We start from the raw sequence: 27,068 nt of genomic DNA on the forward strand, positions 1-27,068 counted from the left end.
ACGTAAATTTCGGAATTTTTTTGCGGGCTCCGTTAATGCTGAGCATACTTTTAGGTAGCTTAGTGGCATTTATACTAATTTCGAGTGCAGCAGTCGTGGCGACTCCTCTGGCAATGGTGTGATTTATTTGCCGGAAAAGATTACTTACTCGGCTTGTGGCTTCCAGGCGGAGCGGGTGGTCTGTGGAGCTGGGGATTGGGAAGCCTTTGAGCCACCGTTTTGACATGACTCCATTCAGCTCCAGTCTGCTGCTGACAGAGGAATTGAAATCTGAAAACGAATTTGTAATTAGTTTTGCTGCTAGTTCTACTGCTTCTCCGTCGCCTCTACTGGGTTTCGCCAAGGTTCCCCTTTAAATGGAAATTAATTGAAAAACTCACTGGCAACTGTCATTGGCACGGGGAGTGAGTGACGAATTCGCACTGCCAATGCGCTTGCGAGTTGCTGCATTGAAGGGCTCTGTCTGCCCCACATTCTCCGGGAGCCGCCAGGAAGGCATACCTTAATTGCTTGGCCGAATAATTCACACCTTATTATTGCAAGAGTTGCAGAGGCCCTCCATTCACCGCCAGTGCCAGCTCCCGCCCCTGGTAATTTCATATTTGGAAACATGACACTTTCACACTTGGGCTAATTTAAAAGCATACAAATTGTTACCGACGCACGCACGAGGAGGAGCTGTGCTGATGCCGTTGCCGTTGCCGCTTCTCCGTTTCGTGACGACTGGGCCTTGTTGCTGCCACCGGTGCTGGTGTTGCATGTACCACACAAAGGCGGACCCACTCCCCGCGAGATGGCATGCCATTCTGCGCATACGTGTATGCAACGTTGTCGCTCGTTAAATGGTCGCCTGACACCTCGCTAATGTCATCATCATCGTGGCGGCTCCGCCCCTCTGCCGACAACCTGGCCGGCGGTTAGGTGCCAGTCTCCGCGCATTATTACTGTAATTATGTTGGCCGTGTAAACGTCATTAGGCGTTTTCATGGTGGTCCCTCGGCGGTGTGTGCCGGGTGTCGTTGTTACTAAATCTCTCGACAAGTTGGCCGATAGTTACAATAAAAAAACTTCAAAACACAAAAGAAAGGAGCCTAATGTTAAATTTTTTATCCTTTACTATGCGCTAAAAGATAATCGTTTGATTGTATTTTATTAAATCCAATTTAACTATCAGTGCAAGGGGTATACCTATAAAATATCACTCATACGCACCGTTGCCATTATTTTCAATTAGTTTTAGTAGACTTCATTATTTAACACCTTAATATATAAAATGTAAAGTGCATGTTTTTTTGAAAAATAATTGAGGATATAGGGCGTATGAGCAGTATGGATTTAACATCCCTAAACTAATCTTATTTTACATAAAAAGGTGGTGCAAGTGTAGGGGAAACTAGGCGATTGTCTTGGGCTCTGATTGAGAGAATAGTCTAACAAGGACCTTTCAATGTAATTTTTTTACTCTTAACATCCTTAAATATTCGCCAAAAGATATCCATTTATTTCCATTTCATTTAATCCCATGTACAGTTTGCCAGTAAAATACGTAAAAAAATACATATTACTTATACGCACGGTGGCCGGTTCATTGAATTAGCTTGCATGCATGGGCTTTAGTTTTTACGGTTGTCTTTAGTGTCCTTCTATATTCTATGATATGTTTAATTTGAAATGCAAAAATTAAATCTCCTAAAAAGCAATCTTGTTTTATTAAAAAGGCTATAATTTCGGAAGAGGTGTGCGGGAAGTATTACAATCAGAGTAAGGGATAGTTAACTCCCAGCTTGCCTTAGGCTCTGATCAAGAGAATAAACTATCAAGGGGCTTGCAACTGCCTTTTTACTACGATTTGAAATCCAGGGGCGGCATTCCAAGGAGGACTACGCGGCTATAATAAAATGTATGTGCCTTACCATTAGGCCAAGATTTATGCGCGTTCGAAGCCATTAGCCGCCACTGCTTTAATTGATAGATAAAAATTGCTCACCATTAAACAAATGCTGACCAGGTCGGGCCAATTCATTTAGCAATTAAAACAAGCTGTGGCCAAAACGACCACCGAGAGGGGCTGGCGGCGGTTGGGCATAAAAAATGCGACCTCGCACAGAAACTGAAACTATAAAATGCAAATCAGTTTTGCATAAAAATATATGTACAATAATTCATTTGTTAAAACCATTTGCCGGCCATTTGCTGGCCATTTTTTATGTTGCCGAGAAGGAATTTGTTGTCCTTTTAGGCGTTGGCAAATCGACACTCACCCTCGTCCCCTCGTCCCCCTGTCGGCGTGCCTCGTGCCTAAAAGCATGCAACAAGCAGGCAAAAAGCGGCGTCAGCAGCCACACGGATGCAAAGCCCGGGCTAAAGGCTAAAGGCAGTGCCAAAGCGAACGTGGCGAGGCGGGAATAATAATTTTTGGCACGACTGCCATGTTAACATGTCCCCAGACACGTAGCGCACTCTCCTCCACCCATTCGGATCGGAAAACGTTGCATACTTCCCGGTGCGAGTTTATAATGCCAGGGTGTTCGGAGTGTGCGAGTCCTGGCTGCATTTCGTCGCCCCTGTCCGAGACCCCGGGCTTACTGGCTGCCCTTGTGGCTTGTAGAACCATTAGTGAACACGGGTAGCTGTGATTACCGCGGCACGACCCCTGACCCCCTACCCGCGACCGGTTCCTCCGAGCCCCGATTTGGATAGGTTCGTCCTGGGAGAGTCTTGACTGTGCTCGTATTTGCATTGGAATATATATATCTATATAAATACGGGTACGTGTGCGGCTTTTGGGGCGGCAGACAAATTACTTTTTAAATGCACTGTGAGCCCTTCAATTGTAATTTTCCGCAAGTGGTCTGAAACGCTGCCAACAAAAACTGGGGCTGCGAAATCGAAGAGAGTGATAGAACTTGGCATTAAAAAACAATAAAAAATATTTTGCCGGGACTGCGAAGGCAGGAGAGAGAGAAAGAGCTCCGTAAAAAGGACGAGGCCCGTCTAATGGCGTCACGTTTACGCCGCCCTGAAAAGTGGCATGCAACATGCGATTGCTGCCAAAAGTGCCGCCTGGCACGCGTCCAGAACCAAGCGCAAGCACCAAGCACCAAGGACTAAGGACCAGGCCAGAGCCTCTCCGGTTAGTTAGCTTGTTAGTTGGCAGCCGAAAACGGCAGCCTGCCTTCCGCCTGTTGCATCGGCCACAGAAGTACAGAGGCACAGAGCGCACCATGACGATTCATTCCTCTTGGCTCGGCGTGCTGCCAACTCGGTCCTTGGTCCTTCCTCTGCTGGATCTGCTGGTTTTGGGTCTGAGGCGGCTTCGAGCCGAAGGATGTGTTTGCGACTGTGTGCCGTCCTGAATTTTTCATTTCATTTGGCGGCAGCAATTCACTTGAATGGGAATTTCGTGTCGTCGGCGCAGTCGTTGTCGTCGTCGTCTCCTTCAAGCGGAAGCGGAAGTGAACAGACCAAACAACTGCACACACAGAGCACATAATAAACGTTCAAATTGACTGAATGACTGCCAGATGGAGCTGAACTCTCGGCATTTGCCTGGCAGCATAATTCCCCTGGCGAGCCACACAAATATCAGGATATTTTTTCAGTCAAACTTTTGGCCATCAGCCAGAAAGCAGCACAAAGCAGGCGTCGGACATCAGAGGCCATGAGCATCGGCCTGACATGAGCCGGGGATTATTAGACAATTAAATTGACGTTAATGAATTAATTTATGAGCTTTGCAGGCCTGGTTGCCTGTTGCACAGTTGCAGGGGCAAGGACGGGACAATTGCGACCGCAGATTAGTTGTGGATAATGGAAGTTTATCGTTAAAATTGGGCAACTCTCAATGGCTTTCTGGAGGGAGTGGATACTTGTATCGTAACCCTAAAGAATTGGACCAGAAGCCCTCTAATGTAGCTCGTTACAAAACTTGCAGTGTCTGTAGTGTTCTATGTCAAGATATAGAAATACATAATTTTCCGGCAGAAACCCTCTTATTGTGGCCGCTTGCACAAGCCGAGTTTCGTATTTCATTAATTAAAATTATGAAGCACCTGCTAGGTTGCAGTCTCATTAGGGGCTTACACCCAATACGTATTCGCAAATATGGCGGAAAGAAGGCGAGGAGTGCCTGGAATTATGCAACACAATATCATTGTTACTTTGATTAATGATTTGCAAAATAATAAAGCTCCACGGAAGCGAGGAGCTTCCCTCTTTTCGCCAATCAACCCCAATCCCAGCCCATCCGTCATCATCATCGTCTCGAACAGGGCGGCAGGCAAAAGGTTTTCCATTACAAACGCAATCCTAATTAATAAGAAAACAAAATGTTTCCAAATAATGGATGGAAGTGCCTATTGAATTCGCGTTGTCATACGTAACATGATACCTCCTCGGCGGCGGGAGTGCGAAATGTGAGGCCTGCCATTATTATGCTAATTAATTGACATCAAAAGCAAAGAAAATGGAAGTGGCCTGGCCAAGTTACGGGACCTTGTCAAAAGTATTTATTTCGAAATCAATGACAGATGAAAAAAGATACCAGGGAGCGCGGCATGGGCAAGGGAACAGAAGGAAGCAGGGCACCGAGGAAAGGGGGATCCTATAAGCCGCTTTGAATAGAAATGCAAATTTAAGTCCTCGCATGCCAATTATTTTCCTATATTTTTGCACAGGTACACAATTAGAATAAGATAATAATAAGCATTCGTCGAACAAAGGACTCCGGCCTGCCTGCTTACCGGCAGGTGCACAGGGAGCCCTTCCCCATGGCGCCAGGCACCCGGGCCTTTCATCACAAAGTAATGCCCTGTAATAAGATTTCCTGTCGCACGGGGTAGGGTAAAGCGGAAAAGCCGTCAATATGCAATGCCTGAGCCCTTCTTACGTTTCCGTTTCTTTCCGTTCCAGGGAGCATCCTCCAGCCTGGTCGTCAAATACGCCGACACGGAAAAGGAGCGACAAATAAGGCGCATGCAGCAAATGGCCGGTCACATGAACCTGCTGAATCCGTTCGTCTTTAATCAGTTCAGTCCGTACGGGGCCTACGCTCAGGTAAGTCCACCACTCCCCCATGCTCCTTAAGACTGCATCATCACTAACCCCCCTCCCTTGCAGCAACAGCAACAGGCCGCTCTGATGGCCGCCGCTGCCACAGCGCCCGGCTCGGCAGCCGCCTACATGAACCCCATGGCGGCGTTGGCAACGCAAATACCTCATGGCCTCAACGGCACCGGGCAGCCACCATCCCTCCCCTCGCCCACCATGCCCAACTTCAACATGGGCGCCAACACGCCCAACGGGCAGCCCGGTGGCGCTGCCGCCGCTGCAGCTGCAGCCGCCGCGGCGGACGGCGTTTTCACGAACGGCATTCCACAAACGGCATTCCCAGGACGTGAGTGTTGATGATTTTCCAAATTGGAATATTAATACTAATATTAATAAGGGAGGGGAACCTCTAGTGAAGGAGATATCGCCAACCCTACACGCAGTCATGTCCGACTGTCTGGTCCGAAGTAACTAAGTCCGTAGAGATGCCAAATTGAATGACTATAAGCCTCATCGCCATGTTATTAAACTGACAGTAGTTTTTATAAATATAAGATTCGGCCTTTATAGTAGACTTAAAGATAATACTAAAAGACTAAAAACTAAAGACCTTAAAGATAAATATTTTCTGAGAACAGAAGAAGGTTAAGACTCTACACATCGGTTCTGCTTGAAGTAGACCTTTATTCCGATGTTAATCAGATTTTTAACTTCTTTTGGTAACTGAATTTTCTACCTTTTAGACCCACTCCATCTGACTATACCGCCACAAGGTTTACCAAATGGCGATGCTGCTGCCCTGCAACACGCCTTCCCTGGCCTGCCACCGTTTCCAGGAGTTGGTAAGTTTGGACTAGCTGGATGAGGTTAAGGTCGAGACCCGTCCTTAGAAATACTGATATGCTAAGCGCCGAAGGTGTCAAGCCAGAGCAGAAACGCCAGACAGATTCAGTTTCAATTTTTTTTTGAGTTCGAAGCATCGTTGAGTCACCCTTCACATAGTCATGTTACAACATCATTTGAGACTCTTCCTCATATAATTAGCCCCTCGACCTGCCTCGAGCTCCATTATTTTAAAATTTAAATAATAGCATCTGAGTTTCTCCAGAGAACGCCCACAACAGAACCAACCCAGTCATTCATAATTGTTTTTATCGATTTATAATAATTGTTGTGTCATGCCATAAATATTTATTGTTGGTAAAGTGTTATATTTCTTGAATCTCAATGAAAACGCATTTCGTTCCTTCTCCCAAGGAGGCAGCGGATATTGTAAAAAGGATGCGAGTGATACTTCCTCGTACAATATGTGCTGCCTCTTATTCGATGGCTTTTAATTTCATTACAAACTTTTTAATTTGAAGTTCAAATTTAAAGAGCAGTAGATCAGAAATAAACATTTTTGCACCGTCTTTTGGAAGACCTATTTGGAAAATTGTTGGCCAAGTAGTTTCGAAGAATACGTTTTGGGATTTTTCCAGAATAAGGTCCATATTCCAAACTAGGTTTCCAGAAGAGGGTTACCACAGTAGCACAGTCTATAATAATTGTGGCCTGAAAAGCTCTGAAATTTTAAAATTATCCTGCAATTTGCGGAGCAGTTACTTTTTGAATACGAGCCACTAATCAACCCGTCGTTCTAATACCGCATCCAGCCCCATCTACTGGCTGGAATTAATATTCTGTTTGTTCTAGACTTTGTATAATTGTGTGTTCATTACTAAACTGTGATAACTACATACCATGTACTCTAATAAACCGCCGCATATGCATACACATACGTGCGAGGGCCACGTATTTGTACTCATGTGGGCAGATACTTACTGTTGTGTTGTCTTTATAAATGTTTCGGATTCTGTGTAAAAACCAAAAACAAAAATTATTTATATATAATGCAGCCTTTCCCGCCGTCTATGGACAGTTTCCACAAGCTTTACCACCTCCCCTAGCGGCGGTTGCACCCACTCAGCGTGAAGGTAAGCTTTTCTTTATTATTTGGTAATCACTTCCTGTACTCTCGTTTCCAACACACTCTCATGCGACCTCGCAAACCTCCCCACTCACAGACTGTAAGATATTGGTCCGATTTTCACAAGACACTGTTCGCCTTTGTTTCGTTTCGTTGAACTCTTTGTAAATAAATTAAATAAAATGAAATAAATCACACAATCCTAATGCTAAGAATAGACATTATGCTTTTTTACGGGTGCTATTACACAAATTATGAAATTACTGATAAAGAAAGAGATCGGCCGATCGGGCAGTAATGAATGCCGTTCGGCGTGGCGAGGAATTTAATTTAAAACAAAGGCTCATAAAAATTAATTACTTGGCATTCTGCGATTCCTTGTCCTATTTTTATTTGTTCAACATTTTATTCGCGTGCAAAGCCCTCAATCGGCCCAAAAGAATGGGGTTTTCGGCCAACAACCCTTTTGCATAGGGTTGGCGCGGAAAGCGTAAATCGTTTTTAATGGCTGCATTCAACGGCGTTTTATGTGATCGTAAAAATTACATATAAACTGCTTAAAATCATATAAAGACCGTCGGCGTATTTCGAAGACATTTGCTCATAAAATTTTATGTTACTTTTCGGTTGGTCCTGCCCGTTCTCATCCCGAATTCTGCAGCACGGGCCCCCACTGTCCACCCAACATACAAAAAACAGTCTGGGAGGATGCTGCATATGGGAGTGTGTGCTGTTACGTTTGTGTTGTGTGTGTATACTATGTTTATGCTAACTGTAATATAACCTGAATATAACGTACCTTTAGTTCTGTTTCGATGTCTTTTCAATGTAGTCTGTGTATCTCTATGTATCCCCTAGAACTTATCTTGCATGATAAGTCTGTTAGTCGTAGCCCTAGTCGAGAACCACATGCACAACTAAGTTTTCCTTACACTAGACACACATATAAATAAATCACTTGGAAATCGGGGCCTTCTTAGGGACACCTAGGCCAAAGTAATGCCCGCATTCAGAGAATAACATTTTACAGGATTTAAAAATATTAGAATATATACATATTCTGCGTTTGGTTATAGTTTGGTTTCCTTTATGTTGCGCCTTTGTTTTGGTTGATTCGTCCAGAAACAATATATCAGCCACAGAACACAGCTCACAGATTACCGATTACAGATCACAGAGAAAAAATCGATCACTTTTATCAAAGCAATTAAAAATCAACTCTGACTGAGAGTAAGCGAAAACAATACAAGAACAAAATGCAGACATAACTCATAAAGTTTAAAATTATGATTTCCCTCATCCTTAAATTTAATTTGTTCTCTACTTTTTTCTTTTCTTGGAATGTCTTCCTTAAGATTTTCTGATGTTCCCAGGATGTTCGATATCCGGACCCGAGGGCTGCAACCTCTTCATCTACCATTTGCCCCAAGAGTTTGGCGACGCCGAGTTAATGCAAATGTTCCTGCCTTTTGGCAATGTGATCAGCTCCAAGGTCTTCATTGATCGTGCTACAAACCAGAGCAAATGTTTCGGTACTTGCCACATGTCACCTGCCACCTATTTGATCGTCTGACTAAAATCCCCATTTTGTTTCAGGTTTTGTTTCATTTGATAATCCCGCCAGCGCTCAAGCGGCCATTCAGGCCATGAATGGCTTCCAGATTGGCATGAAAAGACTGAAAGTTCAATTGAAGCGGCCAAAGGATGCCAGCCGACCCTATTAACAATCGGAGTTCCTCAAACGCAATTCACAACAACTACAACATCAAACTGGGGCAACAACATCAGCAGCCGGCTACTCAGAATCAACAGCTTTGCCACATCCTCCGACCTTTTCCGTTGCAACTTCAATATCAGCCGCCTCCGAAACTTCAACTACGGCGCCCGCAGCCCACGAATCTCGATCCATGCCTGCAACACCAGCAGTGCCGCACTTCAACAACCAGAGCGGCTTCATGCCACCGATAACCACCAACAGCACTACGAACCATGCGATTCCCTACACATTCGCCAGCTGGCGCAATGGCACCTACTGCTACCGCTACAGCAGTAACTCCAACACTAGCAGCACAGGCAACGGCAACAACAACATCAGCAATCACAACATCGAGGGCTGTGGCGACAACCACCACAACATGAGCAACATGAACAACATAAACAACCAGAATAACCAGAACAACCGCAACAACCTGAGCGATCCAGAATCGCAAGCCAATGATCCACCCAACAACACCAACTGCTCCAAAGTGGAGCTAGTCGAGAAACTGTTCATGTGGCAGCAGCAGAAACGCAAGACCTAGGGCCGCCACAGGACACATAAATATTAAGGAGCAACTACTGAAGGGGTGAGAAACTCTCGGGCTCTAGAGCCCGACCTTCAAGGCGGCGATGTCGGGAGGTTCAGCCACTATAATGTCCTTTCTCCCTTTCAGATGGCCTTCAGACATCCGGAGCGAAGCGTATTAAGGGAATTAGGCACATTGAGTGCAAATGGAAACCAAACAAAAACAAAAATAAAACAAAACGAAACAAAACAACAAGGAGCGATATGTAAATGAATAAAGAAAACACATTAGAGCTGAAAATTGAATAGATTTATATATATATACAAAGTGGCAGAACATATATTCTACTATGAATATCTGCATATATATTTATATGTGCCCTCAAGTAAATATATATATAGATATTTAATTATATATATTTATATATATTTATCCAATTATACACTTAATTGAATTCAGAACAGGAACAAATACAAAAAATTAGATAAAATCCACAAAAAATGAGACGACAAACAACAAACAAAATTGTAAAGCTGAGAAGAAAGGGAAACGACTTTTTGCCAAAATATCCATTTAATTAAAAAATAAATATACATAGATACATAAATATATTCATATATATTTATAGAAGCAAGGAGAAAATTGATATTGATAGTTTTGTTAACAACATTGCACACCTTAACACACCCACACCCACAGAGACACAAACTTGAGACAAAAACTGACTGGCTAGAGACCAAAATTATCTGGGTTTTCAAATGAATAAAATAGAAAAAAATGAAAAATAAAAACTAAAAAAAACAATTAAGGATGATAAGTTCAGATACCATTTTATATGAGTAATGATATGAGGTGATGGGATTAGAAACCAACAAAGCTGCTAAGGGATAACTATTAAAACTGAACTTGTTAATCGGATGATGGACCCCATGGGGTTCGTAGTAAGCCAAGGAACTAACGGTCAGCAGTTGAGGGAAAGGCCTAAAATAGATAAAAATAAAAATAAGTTAGTTGAGAAAGAGGCAGGGTATGTCTGAAATTTTTAGCAAGTAGTCTTAAGAAAATTTGAACAGATTCATAGATACATAAAGAGAGTATATACACTCATACGTATATATGTATATATATATAAATGTGCGAATACAAAATTAACACAAAAATTCGAATTTAATTAATTTTAAGTAAACAAAACAAATCGGACATAAAAGTTAGAACTATATGGGCTGAGAGGCCTTTTATTATACGCAACGCTTTGAAGGCTACGTTTATTAAGGGCGGAGAAGCGAATAGATATGTATATTTGCTGCACTGGGTTCAGTCTTACGCGACCACGGGAAAATATCATTTTTATAACAGAATATAATGGAGATAATCCGAATAATTTAGGAAGCCCATAGCGGATTGGTTAGAGCTATTGAAGAAAATCAAAGTGGCGCCAGCTACACAAAATTAAACCTAGAAAGGACTCACACGTGTAATTGACAGCGATCATTTCTATTGGCCTACACTCACTGTTGGAGACACGTCCTTTACTTGTTTGAATTACACCTACGTTCGTTACTTTAAGTGGTTTAAAATTGTATCAGCAAGTTCGCAAAACGTTATAGAATAACAATTTTTGAATAAAATTAAAGAACAACTTTACACTTAAACTTAGCTGCTTGCAACAAAACAATTACAGGTACTTTCATATATACATGGATATATATTCAATTATATATATACAAACATGTATATGTATAGTTATATTACAAGAGCAAGTCGAATAAGCCCAAAAGGTACATCAAAATAGCAGATACTAATAAGAAGCATAGAAACCAAGCAAACTGGCCCCTGAAACTTTTGCTATGAATGTATATATACATGCAAAAAACCTATATATACACGATATATATACATCTTTAGATGGCCGTTTATTTGCAAATTAAACCAATGTTAAATTCCTTAAAATCATTGCCACTCACCCATCATTTAAGTTCGTATAGAGGACACTTTCAAAAATTGTGTAAAAATATATCTCTATAAATCAAACCACTATAGCTCCGCGTGTTAAGTCGAATATCTAACTATTTAGCAGCGAAATCTGTACAAAGAAGGAATTTAGAGGAGAGTCGATCTACAGCTAAATATGCCAAAAATTAAAAGTTATGGGTAGTAGAAGGAAAATCGAATAAGAACAGTAAACAATTATTTAGATTTTGTATAGCGAAAATGAGACGTTGCAGCTAGTCTGTGCATCCTAAGGAGAAAAATAAAAATAAATATCTAATTATTATTAAATCATACACATACATAAGTACACTTATTCACCTTTATTTAAATGCATACGAATTAGATATTTCATGTGAATGAAAATTGTTATCAAATTAAAAGTTAAATTTTGTTACCAGTGCAATGCTTTCTTTGGTGCAGACCCCTGCGATTGGGTACTCTAATCTAACCGACACCCAGTATTTAGTCCAGTTTATTTCGGTTGAGACTTATTTTATGATTTAAGTATTGACAGTCGATCAAAAAAACAGTATTAGATTTCAGAAGGGACTCGGGCCCAGTTAAGGGTAATGGAGAGTCCTCCTTGGACTCAACCCAAGAAGATTTTCCCCACATTTGAAATTGGTTTTACACACAATGTTAGTCCCTGGCGGGAGTACTTCTGTAAATAAAGAAAGTAATACTTAGCGGCGGATGAAAGTCCCACACAGATAAGATCGGAATGAAATCGTAGTTATAGCGACACTTGCATACAAACATACAAACACACATATACATATACAAATACATATACATATATGCAAAATTATGAAACTGATTTTAGCGCCTATCCAGTAGATCACTATGGCACCCAGGCCCAAGTATTTTGAGAAATTTAAATTAAACGCTAAACTAAAATTTTATCTTGGAAACTAAACTCACGCAAATACACGCGAACACACTATATGTATTTACGATCTTGTATGAATCGATCTAGTCAAATTGAAGTTAATTATTTCATAAAGAAGAAACGTTTTATGGATAATGAATAATACAATTTAATCCAAGTCAAACTATTAAGATAATAATAATTTACTATTATTATGTACCATGATTATGATTACGAATATGATTTATTCTGTATTGAAAATACAAACGCAAGTATTTAAATTTAAATTTAAATGAATATATACAAAATTATTATATGCTATTATACAAAACTAGATTATATACACTCTACTATTAAACAGAATCAAGAAACATTAAGAAACTTAGAGCAAAACTGATTTTGGCAAAATTTTGCAAATTATATACCAACGGGAAGGATACCACGACCCCCATTATCATACCTTGCCTATTATTTCTAATGCGTAACCCACAATGAATTCAACAAACCAATGAGAGCCGAATTAATAAAAGCGAGAACATCATGAAAAAATTCAAAGCAACCACTTGTTTTATTTTGTTATGATTTCCTACGACTGTGGCATCGGACATGTGATCAGTTAGCCAGTTACCAGGACCGACGCTACCCCCACATTGGACAGAAATTCGGCCATTTCCCTCCCCATTTTATTTACATAGCGTTACCAATGTTCACCCTTAAATATCTTTTGATAAACTAAAAATACTAAAACATGAAAGGGCTGTGACATGAACGTTTAACAAAAAGTGTGAACAAAATCAAATTACCTTTTAACTTTTACCTTTTGGTTCCGTGCTGTTTTGTTTGAGCTTATGATTTCAAAGAGCGGTGATAACTAGCAACCACTAAAGCGAAATCAAAATTAAATCGATAACGAAACACAATATAAAGTCGCTTATTTCTAATTCGAAATAATATGTGATGGCAGAGTAAACACTGGAAAAGATAAATATAAATAACATATAAACAAAAGTAAGAGGAATTCGTGTTCAACATTATTGAATAGAGCAAAAACAATTGTACCTTGATAATAAAGTGTAAAAATTGAAACTTGAAGAATAATATTCCTAGATGTAACGCCATAGTTGAACTACCACATTATCAAAACGGACAGGTTTCGCCCAAATCGCTTACGAGGGTACTGGCGCATTTTTTGCAAATTTTGCCAAAATACAGTTAGGCGCCGACGATTCGTTTTAACTTGAACATGGCCACCGCCATACTCGCACTCTGTGTTTCGACTGTGTCTCAATCATACGCACCCACACCACGAACTCATCACCAACCTCCAAAATGTCACTTGAGGCATCCAGAACCCAGTCACAACACACCTATCATATCAATTAGCGTTTTTTAGGTCACTACTATGTTACTCGGCGACGCTCAAGCTCTCCAGCTCGCAGGCTGCGGGAGCTACGAAATCGAAGGGACCCAGGACGCACCCCGTTGGCACTGCATTTCCTCTTGATTGGCCGTTTGGTTCTTGTAGTCCGTAAAATCCGTTCGGTAGGCGCCTAGGAATAACCAATGTATGATAGGACATTACTAACAGAAATTGAAGTCTCTTATCGATGAACGTTCCTTAAACTTAATCTGTAAGCCGTATACACGAGCATGTTCGTACTACCACTAACCATACAGCATATAGACAACCCATTTCATACAACGAAAATGGACGCAAAAATTTCTTGCGACAGGCCCCAGCAGGCCCCAGAGCGGATTTCTTACGCTCATCGTTCGTTCATCTTACGCTCATTCTCTCATTAAATTTTTTCTGTTTCTCAGTCTCTAAACGGAGCGCGATGAAGAAGGTTGGCCTGCGCTTCGGTTGATCTTTGTATGTATGCGTGTCACACATTCACATACACGGGTGTTTGTGTGCGTACGATTTCGTTTCGAAGCCAGCGCACAAAATTTGGATTTTTCTTACTTTTCAGGCTTGCTACCCTAACAAAATTCGGGTATTCGTTATTTGATGAAATGACGAAAGAAATTTATTATTATTATACATTTATTATTTATTATACATTTTTAATTTATTTAGGAATTAGATTAAGTGTTAGTAGTAAAATGTTTTCTGTATATATATTTTTACGAATCATTAAAAATCAATATACTGAGAATGTGTCAGAGTATATTTCAGTCGGAGTCACTTAAAGCGCCGATTGCTTTTAAGTTTTTGTTGTTCTGCAAGAGGCTTGTGCATGCCTACTCTAACGATGGAATGATTTTTAAGGGAGGGTGAAGACGGGTGAAGAATTAAATTACTTTTTAAAGTTCCAAAATATATAAGGAAATTATTAAATTAACGACAATAATTTAATTAAATCTCACAATAACCCAAAATAATAAGTGCCTGAAAAATTGTAAACAAAAAAGGTAAACAAGTCCATCAGCTGTTTTCGTGTCTTCACCCTCCCCTAAAAATCATTCCATCGTTAGAGTAGGCATGCACAAGCCTCTTGCAGAACAACAAAAACTTAAAAGCAATCGGCGCTTTAAGTGACTCCGACCGAAATATACTCTGACACTTTCTCAGTATATTGATTTTTAATGATTCGTAAAAATATATATACAGAAAACATTTTACTACTAACACTTAATCTTATTCTTAAATAAATTAAAAACGTATGCTGAAATAATAAAAAAAATAATATAATTTCTTTTGTCATTTCATCAAATACGAATACCCGAATTTTGTTAGGGTAGCAAGCCTTAAAAGTAAGAAAAATCAAAATTTTGTGCGCTGGCTTCGAAACGAAATCGCACGCACACATACACCCATGTATGTGAATGTGTGACACGCATACATACAAAGATCAACCGAAGCGCAGGCCAACCTTCTTCATCGCGCTCCGTTTAGAGACTGAGAAACAGAAAAAATTTAATGAGAGAATGAGCGTAAGATGAACGAACGATGAGCGTAAGAAATCCGCTCTGGGGCCTGCTGGGGCCTGTCGCAAGAAATTTTTGCGTCCATTTTCGTTGTATGAAATGGGTTGTCTATATGCTGTATGGTTAGTGGTACTACGTATACATAGATATGCATATATATGTATATATAAGGACATATCTATAGGTACATATATATGTATAGTGTATATAGGTACGCGCCTAGATTTTGTCCTACCCATAATGCATTTTCAATATACAAAAGTGGTACGGGACATTCTTATAGAGTGGTCTCCACTGTATGCATAATATACTAAAAGCTACTAGCGTATTTATTTATTACCGTATACTTATATACTAGTTAATAGCCAGTTAGAAAAAGTAGTAAATGAAGCTTACAAACACATGAACATGACGAACAACCTTTAACACTGGAGTCCAAGTTTAGAACTTACTAATCAAAAATATATTTAGATATACTTTTCTGCAGGTATTTAAAGTAAACTAACTAAAGCCTAATCTACGATAAATAACTATAGAGACAAGCACTTAACCCCACCATAACCATGGACTTTCCGAAATTGCAACACTAGTTTTCTACCGACACCTGCATAACACCCACGAAGGACATCACACACTCACACACACAGCCACACGGGCCCAAAGGAGAGAAGCAGTATGGGGGGTATATATGTATGTAGGTTAAGTCGGGTAGCCGGGGAAGGGTAGTGGATAGGTGGTAGAGGGTAGAGGGGTTGGCTAGGCCCAAAACATTTTGCCTTTAATATATAGCGTTTTGATTTTTAATATTAACACAAGAATGACACATTGGATACAGGGTAACAAATATAGGTAAATCTTAATAGGAAATGGAGTTTGTCAAACTGATTTGATAATTTCAAGTGCGTATTAGGGCAACTCGATCATTGGTTCTACTTCCCCAAGCTTTTGCACCTGAATTTCTTTTCGATAGGATATATTTTGCGGAGCCTTTTTTGAACCTTGCTTACCGAATAGATTCCGCTTGGGTAGGCTTTGGGATAGACCACTTAAGTATCATCAACCAAGAGAAAAGTAGGGACAAGGACAAGGAACGAACGAAGAGGCAGGTATATAGATAAGATATACATATATATAAACATATATATATATACACCCATAGACATATAGCAAAAACCAGCAACAATAATTGGCGGCGCTTGTAAGAAAGCTCAGAAAGTGCATTTAAACTAACAAAAAAAATCGAAAATAAATGATATGTAAACATTTTTAAAGGCAGGCCCACTCGTGCGAATACCTTTGTACATGTGTGTAGGTATATAAAGTATATATATATTTAAATATGTACACGCATGCACTTAGTATAGGCACAGTGATCTGCATAATATATTATTATGACAATTATTACTATTTACTAGAAGGCCGAAGTCATCCAAGCCATTTTGCAATTATACAAAGTACATTGGATGGCACGATATAGAAATTAGGAGTGCGGTTGAACACATTGGCGTTTAAAAGGTCCCAAAGTTATTTTTTGTAGATAAAACTGTTATCTTTTGGAACTTAGCCAAATGTTAGATCGAGGTACGGTATACAGAGATATAACATATAAAGTTGACAGCAGGCTAACTAGAAACCATATGGTCAAAGCGAATTTATATTGTATATAGGGAGGCCCTCAAAACCTAAAGACCAGAGGGTTTGATTATTGCATATTATTGAGGTAACAAATAACTAGTTGCTAGTATAGATTTTAGCATCGACACATCAGACACTTTTACACATAACGTTTTTTTGAGTGCAGCTTGAGATGCGTTTAAGAAACTATTTCTCAGATGCAGTGACGAAAGCTTCTTTGTACACTCTATATAGTTTCCGTTTAGAAATCCGTCCGTATATAGCATTATGACACACAACACACTCATACCACACGTTTCACCAATACTCGAAAATAGACTCTTGAGAAGCTCTTGAGAAGCATCCCACCTCACTTTTTCCTGAGTTGCATTTTCCAATTGCCACCACTGCGTTACTAGTACTTTCATTCGACTATCCAATCCAAAACCAAACAAATGAGGGAATATGTACTCCGGGTGGAATCAGTGCGGCGTGCCCTTGCAAACTGTTGAGAAATAGTCGTCCAGGTCAGTCTGTCTGCAATGTGATAAAATGGATATCTTGATATTTCCTTTAAAACTTCTTAAATCAGCTTCAGACCTTCAAATACAAATTGTGTTGATCAGGCTGATAGGATGGTAATACAAGCTCAACATCCTTTGCAAGGGTATAGGCCACAACGTGTACATAACTTAGCAAGAATTGCGAAAGATCATTATTTGAGAACTTTGAGGAGCACCTTTGAAGAAAACAATAAGAAAGTAGCAGCAGCGAACGAGAACTACAAATAGGCACGAATATAAATCATTTAAATTCAGAATATACCATTTAAAGTAAGCAAAACTTGCACTTAATAATTGTAGCACAAACGTAAGAAAAGGAAAGTGAAATTTCAAAAGGCAAACACAAGCCCACGGAAACAGTGGTTACATGTTGTTACACTTCAAGAACTTGAAATCGAAAGTAAATCCAAGCGAAATAAAATCACGTAAATACACATAAATTAAATATTAAATGTAAAATGGTTTCAAAATCAAAACAGAATCAAACACAACTAAAGTAAATAATCCGTAAACCCGTTGACCCGGAACCGACTATTCAGATTATGTCCCTGTCCCTGATTTGAACTAGCACACTAAACCCTAACACTAACTCCAAACCACTTTTTTTGATCCATCGCAAATGGAGGGAATCTAAGGGATGAACCAGTACACAGATAAGCATGACACACAAAACTATTGATATATAAATACAAGATTTATATTTACACATATAAATTGCCTAATAAGTCGAGAAACATAAATAGTCAAAATAGTTGAGCCGGACCGAGAGCAGAAGTGAAAAACAATTAAAATGAAACTTTAAAATAGCAAAACAAAGTCTTTATATAAATATATACATACATATATAAATATACTATATACTATACATATATGTACATGGAATACAATTTATGAATAATGAAAACAAAATGGCGAAGAGTGTAAAATTGTGCATTCGTTCATGAAAACAAAACAAAAGGATGAAAGTAAACACCGAAAAACTTACAAATATATTCTCAATCGGCTCTTTCCGTGCTGCCCACCTCGTGGTAAGCTGCTAGAAGCCCACAACAGAAGTAATGCTATCAAATCAGAATCTATTAATTAATTATGGACAAACTTATAAATACTTTTAATACTTAATGCATTATTGCCATAAAATATATTTTAACATTATTTATGCGACCTACTGCAGTATACAATATAACTAAACCCAGAATAATAATAGACGAGTACGAACTACATAAAGAAATTAGGATCGATGCAAGAGGCGCTACCACCTTATACACACACCCACAGAAATAGTAACAAAGTCCCACTCAGATGAACTTTTTGAAAAATTGTTTCTGAAGATCACCGTGTTTCCGGAACACTTGACACAGCCAGGAAGTGTAGCAGGTCCTTCAGATAGGCGAGCCAACCAGGGGGCGAATAACTAACAATAAGGTCAGGAGACACACTGAGGCCATGCTGTGGCACCAGAAATATCAGAGATCCCCAACATTACTTACGGTCTGTTTCAAAAAAGACCCGTGACATTGTAAATTTTTGTTTCATTTGCCAAACTGGGCGTCGCTAATGCGTAACATAAGCATAAGAAATACATATATAGGGGGAGAAGGTAGGCGACGAGCGGAAATCGAATATTGAGACGGAGGAGAGTATAAACCAAGTTATAAATACAACAATTATATTATTATTGATAAATAATTATTATACACAAAACTTATGCAAAAGTGTAATAGGTATATAAACAAAGAAACTGGCAAGTTAAACAAAACAGTGCGAACAAAGCAGAAAGCAGAAAAAAATTATTAAAAATTTAAAAACTAAAAAAAAACAACCCACAAAAACAGAAATATATATTATATATACTTTATAGACATTTAAACATGAAAACAAAATACAAAGGAGAAACTAAAAAATAAAGTTGCAAATAATAAACTTTTACCATAAAAATATCAAACACTCGGATTGTTTTATTCGAATATTTTTCTTGTTGTCCAGCTTCACGATTGCTTAAGCCAGGTGACCATCAGGTTCTGAAAAGCACCTCCTCTGAAGACCACTTCATGGAGGATTTTGGACGCCTTGAACCAAAAGGGCCTAGGCCTAGGAGCTTCGCTGGAAACCTGTGAACTTGCGACAAGGCCAGAACACACTCAGAATTCATGACCATCTCGTTTGGGTGAGCTGTTTTCTTCGAGCCAGCCAACCACGCGTGGGCGTCAAAGTGGCTGTTATGGCCATAAATACAAATATGTACGTTCCAACAAGCAGGTATTGGCTAGAATTGCTGCCGACTGACGACTGCCGAATGCCGTTCAATGAGCTTGATCGCAAAAAGCAGCAGCAGTCGCACAGCCGCTGCTGCCGAGTAGATGTGCAATTTTACGAGACCGGCCAGAGCCGTAGGTTGGACACCCCAGGCCGGTGATGTAAGCTCCGGTTCTAGCTTGCCACTTGCCGCTCGCAGCTCACTGCTTACCGCGTACCGCCTGACCGCTGTCTAACCGCCGTCTGCTCATAGAATGCAAAGAGTCTGCAGGTCGCGCAAAACTCGCCCACCCACTACCCGCTAGCAAAGGCCTAGCGTCATCGCTGCACGTCGAGTTCTGCGAAGTCGGAACTTGCAGTCGAGCGCCGATCGACGGCGAATAGCGTTTATCCAGCTGGACCCGGGTAGCCTCGACCAATTAGTAAGGTTAATACGGCGTTCTTAAAAGCACTTCGAACCCGAAACAGCAGCGAAAGTGATTCGGGGTGACACCGTTCTCGCCTCTCCAGCCCGTAGGTGACCCATATTCGGCTGTGCGTGGGCCGAAATAGAACACAGCCCCGATTAGAGTTCTATTTTGGGAGGTGGGCCCTCTCCTTCTTATCCAAAACACACAACCCGCCGCAAGAAGCGCCAGCGATTCCTGGTGGCCCTAGTCCGAAGTGGCAAGCTGCTATAAATAAAGGCATCCGATCGCATAAAATATTGCATATGCACGTATAATCTGCGGGAGAGTGCCGCACCACAGCGAGCTTAGAGTGATAGGTGTGGGGAACTGTGATTGAGCGGGAGATACCCTAGAGTCCATTCTGTTCGAGGCAGACAGACAGGCCGCACACCTACGTGTTGGTGCCACAAATACGCGTCGCAACGCCGAGAGGGCTGGGCTCTCGAAAGTGCTCATGAATGAAAAACAGCCAAAACAGATTTCAAATTTGTTCTTTTTGGCTGACGTATTCCGATTTCGGTGGCTGTGCGCGGACGGATGGTGGATTGGGTGTTTTTGGTCGGGAGGGAGTCTATAGCCGGCAACAAGTTGGATTTTTCTAAAAATGAACACACACGAAATAGCTTCGTCTTTGGCGTTAAATACAGACAACGACGGCGGTGTCGAGCGGCAGCGACAACGCATCTCTGCCACCGAACGAAGGAATTTGATTTTCATTTGATTTTCTTCTGGGTCGCTCTTCGTGCGCGAAAACCTCTATTGTGTGTGGGGCGTGCTCTCCACCGCTGGCCATCTAAGGAGCATATTCCACAGAAGCGATGCTTTCCTCGACTCAGCTTTCCCGCAGCTAGTTGCGTTTGGATGTCAACACGATGTACACGCGCCCAGTGGCTATGCTGCTGAAACGACTGAAAGTGGGAGCTTGAACTGACATCGGGAGTATACCACTACCGCGATAATCCCAGGACAACAACAGCCAGCCTATACAAAGACTGAATTTAAACCGGACCACTTATAGCCAGTTGTTTTTGGACCCCATTTCGTACAAAATCTTGCGCATTGAGGTAAACCCAACCCCCATTTCGGCCACCTCACTGGGACAGAGTTCGGCCTGCAGCATCTCCGGGCTACCGCTTAGGCCATTTATGGGCATGATTTTCGCCCAAGGAATCGAATTTCATGCACAAAAACAACGTTTCTGTTTCGGTGCGAGACTTTCCGTGCGTGTGTGTGTTTTCGCCTCGAAGAGAGCACCACTTGCCAGTCCCTATTAGACATTTAAATAGAATTCCCGTGCTGAACACCAAACGAGCAGAGAGAGCAAGCACGCCTGCGTTGGCTCCTCCACCTCCGCCTCGATCACCGCCGGATCTTCGTCTGCCGGTGAGCACGACCAGCAAAACAACAACATAAACATCTGCAGAGGGAAAACGTGTGTCTCCCATATCGCATATACATTATACATATAGTTTATATTTTTTTATTACGACCTGATTTCGAAGCATATTTACTTTTTCGTGTTAGCCTACGAGTCACTGCATTTTCCGTTTTTTGCAGCCAGGACTAGCATGCAAGAACTAACGACAGTCGGCGACTTAAATAGCAGCAGCAGCAAGGGGGAGTTCGCACCGGTGGCCCCCGTGGTCAACCTCGACCAGATGCTGCCCAACATCAAGCTGGAGCACGATCGGGACCTAGAGGACTGGCTGCCCACCCCCGAGCATCCGGGTTTGCGGCTGGATCTCAACACGACCCGCCTGCTCCTGCAGGGTTCCGACGATCCGCTAATCTCCCACGGTGCCGCCACGGATGCCCACGATGAAGACCATCCCTTCCGGACCTTATTGGCTCGCAAAACTGTCACCCACGAGCAGCCGCACAATGGCACTTGCAGTCCCCTTACCAAGCAGCAGCTGAAGGCCAACCTGTTGATGAGTAGCCGCAAGGCAAAGAAGCCACTGCAGCCCGCCCACGAGGAGGCCGCTCCGGCCACTCAGAAGACGTCCAAAGCGGGACAAAGCCAAATGCCGACCCGTTCCCGGAAACGCAACTCTGTGGCAGGGACCATGAAGCTGCGATTTCACCACCAGGCCTTGCCTGCGGAATACGCGGCCCACTACGAGGCCACCCAGGGCCGGCATTCCATCCGACCCCCGCCACCAAATCAGCCTCCGCCTCCTAGCCAAAGCCACGAGAACGTACGCAGCTGGCTCCGAAAGATCGCCGAGATTCAGCGGGGCGCGGACTGCCAACAGCAGAAGCAAAAGCAAGCTTCTCGGGAATCGGTGCCTTCCGGACTCAAATTGTCCCCGTCCATTGGAACAAAAATTAATACTAATACGGAATGTATGGTACCTACACTGCCACAGGTGCCACTGCGAGTTCCCAGTCCCGAAGTTGCTGCAACACCAAAACGCAGCTCCCTGAAATTCACCGATCTGCCCTACATGGGAGAGATAACCTTGGACAACTACAAGCCACGGCGCGGACGGAAACCCAAGAAAGCGGATATCTGTCACCTGATTTACAAGAACTACGGAACCATTGTTCCATCGGCAACCTCAGTCAGAAGTGCTCACCCGTCATCGGTAGCCGGGTCTATTGTCCCCACAGCTGCCCCGACCGTTTTGCCGGCGGATGAGCCGCTTAACCTCTGCCTGCGGGATCAAAGCGAGGAGCGATACTCCATATCAAGCGAGGATAGCGAGAAAGCCACCGAATGCGGCAGCTGTTCCCATAGGACCACGCCACATAGTGCATCAGGGCCATTGTCCTTGGACCTGGCTCTCAGCAAGGAGCAACCACTAACGGCCGCCAAGCTGTTGCTGCAACCCGTGGGACTCTACTACCAGCAACTGGTCGAGTCTTGCAGCCTGGGCGGAATGCCAGTGCCCGTGGAGACCATCGAGAAGGACAATCAGCTGTCTCTAAAGATTCCCATACCAAGTGGTTTCTTTTCCAACGAAGCAACAGCGTTAGGGTTGCGAAAGCGCAAGCGCTCAGCGATTTTCATCCCGCCCATGCCCGCAGAGAACTCTTCGAGTCCGTCCACCGAAGTCAGCATCTGCAAGTTCAAGTTCACCGGTGGTGCCAAGCCGACGCTGCAGGAGAAGAAGATGCTCTCAGTGGATGCGGAGGGTAATTACAGGTACTACAACGGCACCGGGGACAAGACAATGCGCGGCTACGAGTTTATTTCTCGGGAGCAGCAGCAGCAACAGCTGCAGCACCAGCATCAGGGACTGGATAAACTGTACGTGGACGTGCCACCGCCCTCAACGGATCTGAGCCTGGAGCTGCTGCACATGCCGCCAGAGTCGCCTACGTCGTCCCTCCTCCTGCCCCATAGCAATGGCCTGGAGCACACCGTGCAACCGCACAGTCCGGCCTCGCAGTGCTCTAATTCCCAAAGTCCGATGCCAGGCATGGTGGCTCCCCCAAAGCCGTCTGGTGAAAGTGAGCAAAAGCGGAGGTCTTCGCGGCGGACAAAGCAGCGCGAGAAGCTGGAAAAGACCTTTAAGGAAAAGGGGTTTCTCATACAGACCCAGCAGCTGCAATCCGCAGAAGGAGCCACCTATTGCAAGTTTCGGCAACTGAAAAAATTCACGCGTTACCTATTTCGCAATTGGAAGGACCACATCCCCGAGAGCGATCTGGCCAAGCATCAGAGCGGAGTTCGGACGGAGGTCAAGAGCAAGCCAGTGACCCTAGAGACTCAGCCCAACCAAACCATATAACTATCCTCTGCTTGCCCGGCCACACAAAGCACTGCCAAAGATTTAGTTTAAGACCTAAGATTGCTGCGCCGCCACCGAAAGGTTGCCCATGCGGATTGCGAAGCTTAGCAACCCATGTTAATTCCGTCCATGCGGTCTGCCTCTCGACGTCATCCAAGATCTTCCTAGTCGCACATCCGTTTTTCTAGTGCCTAGTGTAAAGTTATTTTTAACAAATAAATCTTTTTAAAACCTTAAAAGCTAACTTTAGTTTTATAAAAGATATGTTAAGTTAATAGATCTAACACATTCAGGGTGGCTGTCTTAAACTGAAAGATAATGGATCTTTTCACACCAAAGGAGGTAACGAAATAAAAGAATATTAAAATTAGAGCCCTTTTTAAAAAATTTGTTCACTTAGAAATTTGATTCAAGGCCTTGCTTTCAAGGCGTGGATTAATAAAAACGCCTTTTAAATGTCCTTCAAGCCCTAGTCTCCGGAACATCTCATCTTTAAGTAACTTTTAAAAATGAGACAGAAACATTTTTCCTATTTAAAAACATACTTTTTTATATTTTATACAAAGAATCGGTCAATACACGTGTTAGTACAAAAAATAAACTCCAAAAGGGGTAATATGTAATTTTTCTAAGTCTATGAAATTAGTCTCGCACTTAGGGTCGCTTCAATGCCACGGCGAATACTTATCGTTATCAATGTTATCCTAATTCCGATGCCATCCTCTTTTTGATCCAGATTAGCTTAATGTTAGTAACAGAAGAATTAAAGATTTTTAAATGGTGCTGTCCATTCCGACGCTGAACAAGTTTAGCCTTCCTAATATTGTCGCCTGGTTTCTTAGATTTGGTGTCTCAATAGGCAGTGCATTTGTATGGGGATCCATGGTCGCTGCTCTGTTTATAAAATAAATAGAAGTTCAGCTTCATTTTGCAAATTATTGCGACTGTATGCTCACTGAAATATCGTTGTCCTTATTCGGCTCACACTCAGAAGGCTCCGGCACTTTGGCGTTCATGGGGCACACATACTCGGTCCAGTCTACGTCGCTCGGACTTTTCGAGCTTTTGCGTCGCTTTAACGAGAACTGTGTGCGCTTTACTGGCTTAAGCTTGGCAGTGATGCTCAATGGCTGGTAGCCGGGTGCAGATTCAGCATCACGCTTGCTAAAGATCACGGGGCGACCAACAAGTTCCTTAAAGTGCATGGCCAAATGGCGGCGCAGCAACGATTTGCTCGGTGGTATTGAAAGTAGGTCTGCTAACAACTCAGCATTGAAGCGTGGCTCGTAAAGCATCAGTGCACCGTGAACTCCGGCACCACGTAGATTTGGCGTGTATTCCGACAAGTCAATGGTTTGCAGCCAACCCATAATGCGATGAGCCGTCCACAAATCCACTCTGTCCTTCTGTGGGCTGCCGGAGTCCTCGTCTTCACTGCTTACTTTAATAGAGCGCCTAATAAGTCCTTCGGGGTTCCAGGACATACGGCGCATACACAGGATACCGGCTCGTAATGAGGCTATGTGTAGGCAGGAGCTGACGTGCAACTGGGCCAGATCCTCCAACGTCAGACGATGCAACATCCGCCCGTCGACCTTGGCTTGCATAAAGTAGTCCTTATACTGGGGAAGACCAATATCGTCTAGCCAGCGCAGCACCCAGGAGACATCCAATTTTGCCGCCTTTAGAGTCAGCTCGTCGAATTCCTTTCCAGTAATATCGTCGATGGCCAAAGTAATCTTTTTACGATGAAGCGCCAGTTTAAGATTTAGCTCCCGTTCAATGTCAACGGGTGACGCGGTAAAAATCGATTCAGAAGGGTTCGACTTTATCCATTTTCTGCAAACAAATATGCCAGAATTAGAACAAATACTGCTTAATAAATCCAAACTTACCGATAATTGTCCTCATAGCAGCCCAATCCCATATGAACAAGCCAGTTACACACCTCCTGAACCCCCCAGGTGGTCCAATGTTTTTCGTTTTCCCCGAACAATGGTGTCTGGGCACTCCACTCGATGCGCCCGCCAGCTGTGGCTCTTGATCCTCCCCGGCGGAACTCGGGTTCAGCTTGCTCCAAAGCAGTGAGCTCACAGTTGCTGCTGTTGCTCCGCCGCAACTTGCCAAGAATACTGCGCAAACCGCGAGCAGACCGCTCCCGGAGCTTTGGTGACGGCGTGAACTGCGAAAGGAAACTGGATGTCATGGCATCGTCCACTTGAGGAACATTATCTTCTATCAAAATTTGTTCGTTCGAAGCAAACACCACGTTCCTTTGTTTACCGCTGCTGTTCGCATTGACGTCCAAGGCACGGTTGTTGTTATTATTATTCGCCAACTTGCCGTGGGACCGTGGCAAGCTATGAAACTGCGGTTTGATCTGATGACGAAGCATCGAGGGCGGCGTCTTTGGGGATCCCACGAAAGCTTTCTGATTAATGTTGCTTAAGCTCCCATACGAAACGCCGCCACCGGTTCCGCCGCCGGCATCACTGGCCTGTTCCAGTGCGGTGCGATGCAGCTTCAACTCACTCAAGGCACTCATTAGTTCCAGCTTTTGCGTCTCCAGAGCAGAGCGCGAAATCATTTGACGTTGCAACTGCTCCTCCTTACTGCATAGCTGCTGAGTCTTCTCCGTGATCAGGCCCTCCAGTTCAATGATCCTATCAGCTTGCTCAGAGACACGCTCCGCCAGCATTTGGTACTGCAACGCCAGCCCCTCCTTGTCCCGTTGCAATCGCCGCATCCGCTCATCGGAGTCCTGCCGTGGTATATGTGTCTCCAGCCAGTCGCTTATAATCGCCGCAGTGACAGGATCAGGGGCCGGGGCTGCTAGACCCACCTGAGCACAAGAAACAATCATGTGAGACCCGCCTTATCTCCTTTTGTGACTCACCTGTTGCAGGGCCAGCGCCAAAGTCTTGGCCGTGGACAAGACATTGGTGGCCGAAATAAGGTTGCGCTCGTTCAGCGTCAGCGAGGCTCCCGCCCCCGTATCTGGCCCCGCCTGGGTTGCTGTGCTCGAAATGAGACCATCCATCCGCTGCAAAGCTGCCTCGAGCATTTTGCTGCCCTCCGTCGTTGCAGCCATGAGAATCGGTAGGCTTCGCTAGTGCTGGGTCAAAGGTGAAAAGCTACAGTACATCGCTAGGTGAGCTGATTAGCAAAGGCACGTCATTTTGATCGTATTTCTCGTTGTTTTAAAATTTAAATTAATTCCGAAAAAAAATTGTTAAATCCGAAACAATAGGTTAGAGGTGGGGAAAATTCGATAGAAACGCCGATTAGCCCAAGAAAAGTTCGAAGCAGCGCCATCCGTGGAGAAAAGGCAGAACTTTGGTCTGAGCAAACATTA

At 42.9% G+C, this 27,068-nt stretch overlaps 3 protein-coding genes across 6 annotated transcripts in view; 2 read left to right on the forward strand and 1 right to left on the reverse strand.

Moving 5' to 3' along the window:
- The window catches only part of bru3 (bruno 3), a 125,956-nt gene extending 113,238 nt beyond the window's left edge, over nucleotides 1-12,718 (forward strand). Inside the window, 7 exon segments of the mRNA XM_070279364.1 lie at nucleotides 4,912-5,055; nucleotides 5,119-5,395; nucleotides 5,793-5,891; nucleotides 6,948-7,025; nucleotides 8,374-8,550; nucleotides 8,615-9,363; nucleotides 9,451-12,718. Of these exon segments, the coding sequence (XP_070135465.1) occupies nucleotides 4,912-5,055; nucleotides 5,119-5,395; nucleotides 5,793-5,891; nucleotides 6,948-7,025; nucleotides 8,374-8,550; nucleotides 8,615-9,318 (1,479 nt within the window). The 3' untranslated portion in view covers nucleotides 9,319-9,363; nucleotides 9,451-12,718.
- Nucleotides 12,719-19,665: 6,947 nt separating this feature from the next.
- Nucleotides 19,666-24,026, forward strand: LOC108131627 (uncharacterized). Of its 4 annotated transcripts, none has more exons than XM_017250601.3 (2): nucleotides 19,666-19,688; nucleotides 21,534-24,026. In XM_017250601.3, exon 2 carries the CDS (start codon nucleotides 21,545-21,547, stop codon nucleotides 23,711-23,713), a length of 2,169 nt encoding a protein of 722 aa, XP_017106090.2. In that variant the 5' UTR covers nucleotides 19,666-19,688; nucleotides 21,534-21,544; the 3' UTR covers nucleotides 23,714-24,026. The 4 variants fall into 4 exon arrangements, with proteins under 4 accessions (XP_017106090.2, XP_017106088.2, XP_017106089.2 ...); XM_017250599.3 differs by lacking the exon at nucleotides 19,666-19,688 and adding an exon at nucleotides 20,402-21,359; XM_017250600.3 differs by lacking the exon at nucleotides 19,666-19,688 and adding an exon at nucleotides 20,402-21,040 and having other exon boundaries at nucleotides 21,538-24,026.
- A 210-nt stretch (nucleotides 24,027-24,236) lies between these two features.
- On the reverse strand, nucleotides 24,237-26,996 carry Liprin-beta (liprin-beta). Its single transcript, XM_017250602.3, has 4 exons — nucleotides 26,610-26,996; nucleotides 25,609-26,555; nucleotides 24,670-25,552; nucleotides 24,237-24,607 (listed from the first exon to the last, which is right to left on the reverse strand). The coding sequence occupies exons 1-4, from the start codon at nucleotides 26,802-26,804 to the stop codon at nucleotides 24,566-24,568; spliced, it is 2,067 nt and encodes a 688-aa protein (XP_017106091.2). The 5' UTR covers nucleotides 26,805-26,996; the 3' UTR covers nucleotides 24,237-24,565.
- Nucleotides 26,997-27,068: the final 72 nt, after the last annotated feature.

Source organism: Drosophila bipectinata, chromosome 3L (assembly GCF_030179905.1).
Source record: "Drosophila bipectinata strain 14024-0381.07 chromosome 3L, DbipHiC1v2, whole genome shotgun sequence".
Taxonomy (NCBI): Eukaryota; Metazoa; Arthropoda; class Insecta; order Diptera; family Drosophilidae; genus Drosophila; species Drosophila bipectinata.

What these genes read in the sequence shown, in the direction of transcription:
- Liprin-beta (XM_017250602.3), bottom strand. Translation starts at nt 26,804, where the DNA reads ATGGCTGCAACGACGGAGGGCAGCAAAATGCTCGAGGCAGCTTTGCAG. An exon ending in TGCTATGAGGACAATTATCG is followed by an intron (nt 25,553 to 25,608) that starts GTAAGTTTGGAT and finishes ATTTGTTTGCAG; the next exon opens with AAAATGGATAAAGTCGAACC. An exon ending in ATAAGGACAACGATATTTCA is followed by an intron (nt 24,608 to 24,669) that starts GTGAGCATACAG and finishes TTTTATAAACAG; the next exon opens with AGCAGCGACCATGGATCCCC.
- LOC108131627 (XM_017250601.3), top strand. Translation starts at nt 21,545, where the DNA reads ATGCAAGAACTAACGACAGTCGGCGACTTAAATAGCAGCAGCAGCAAG.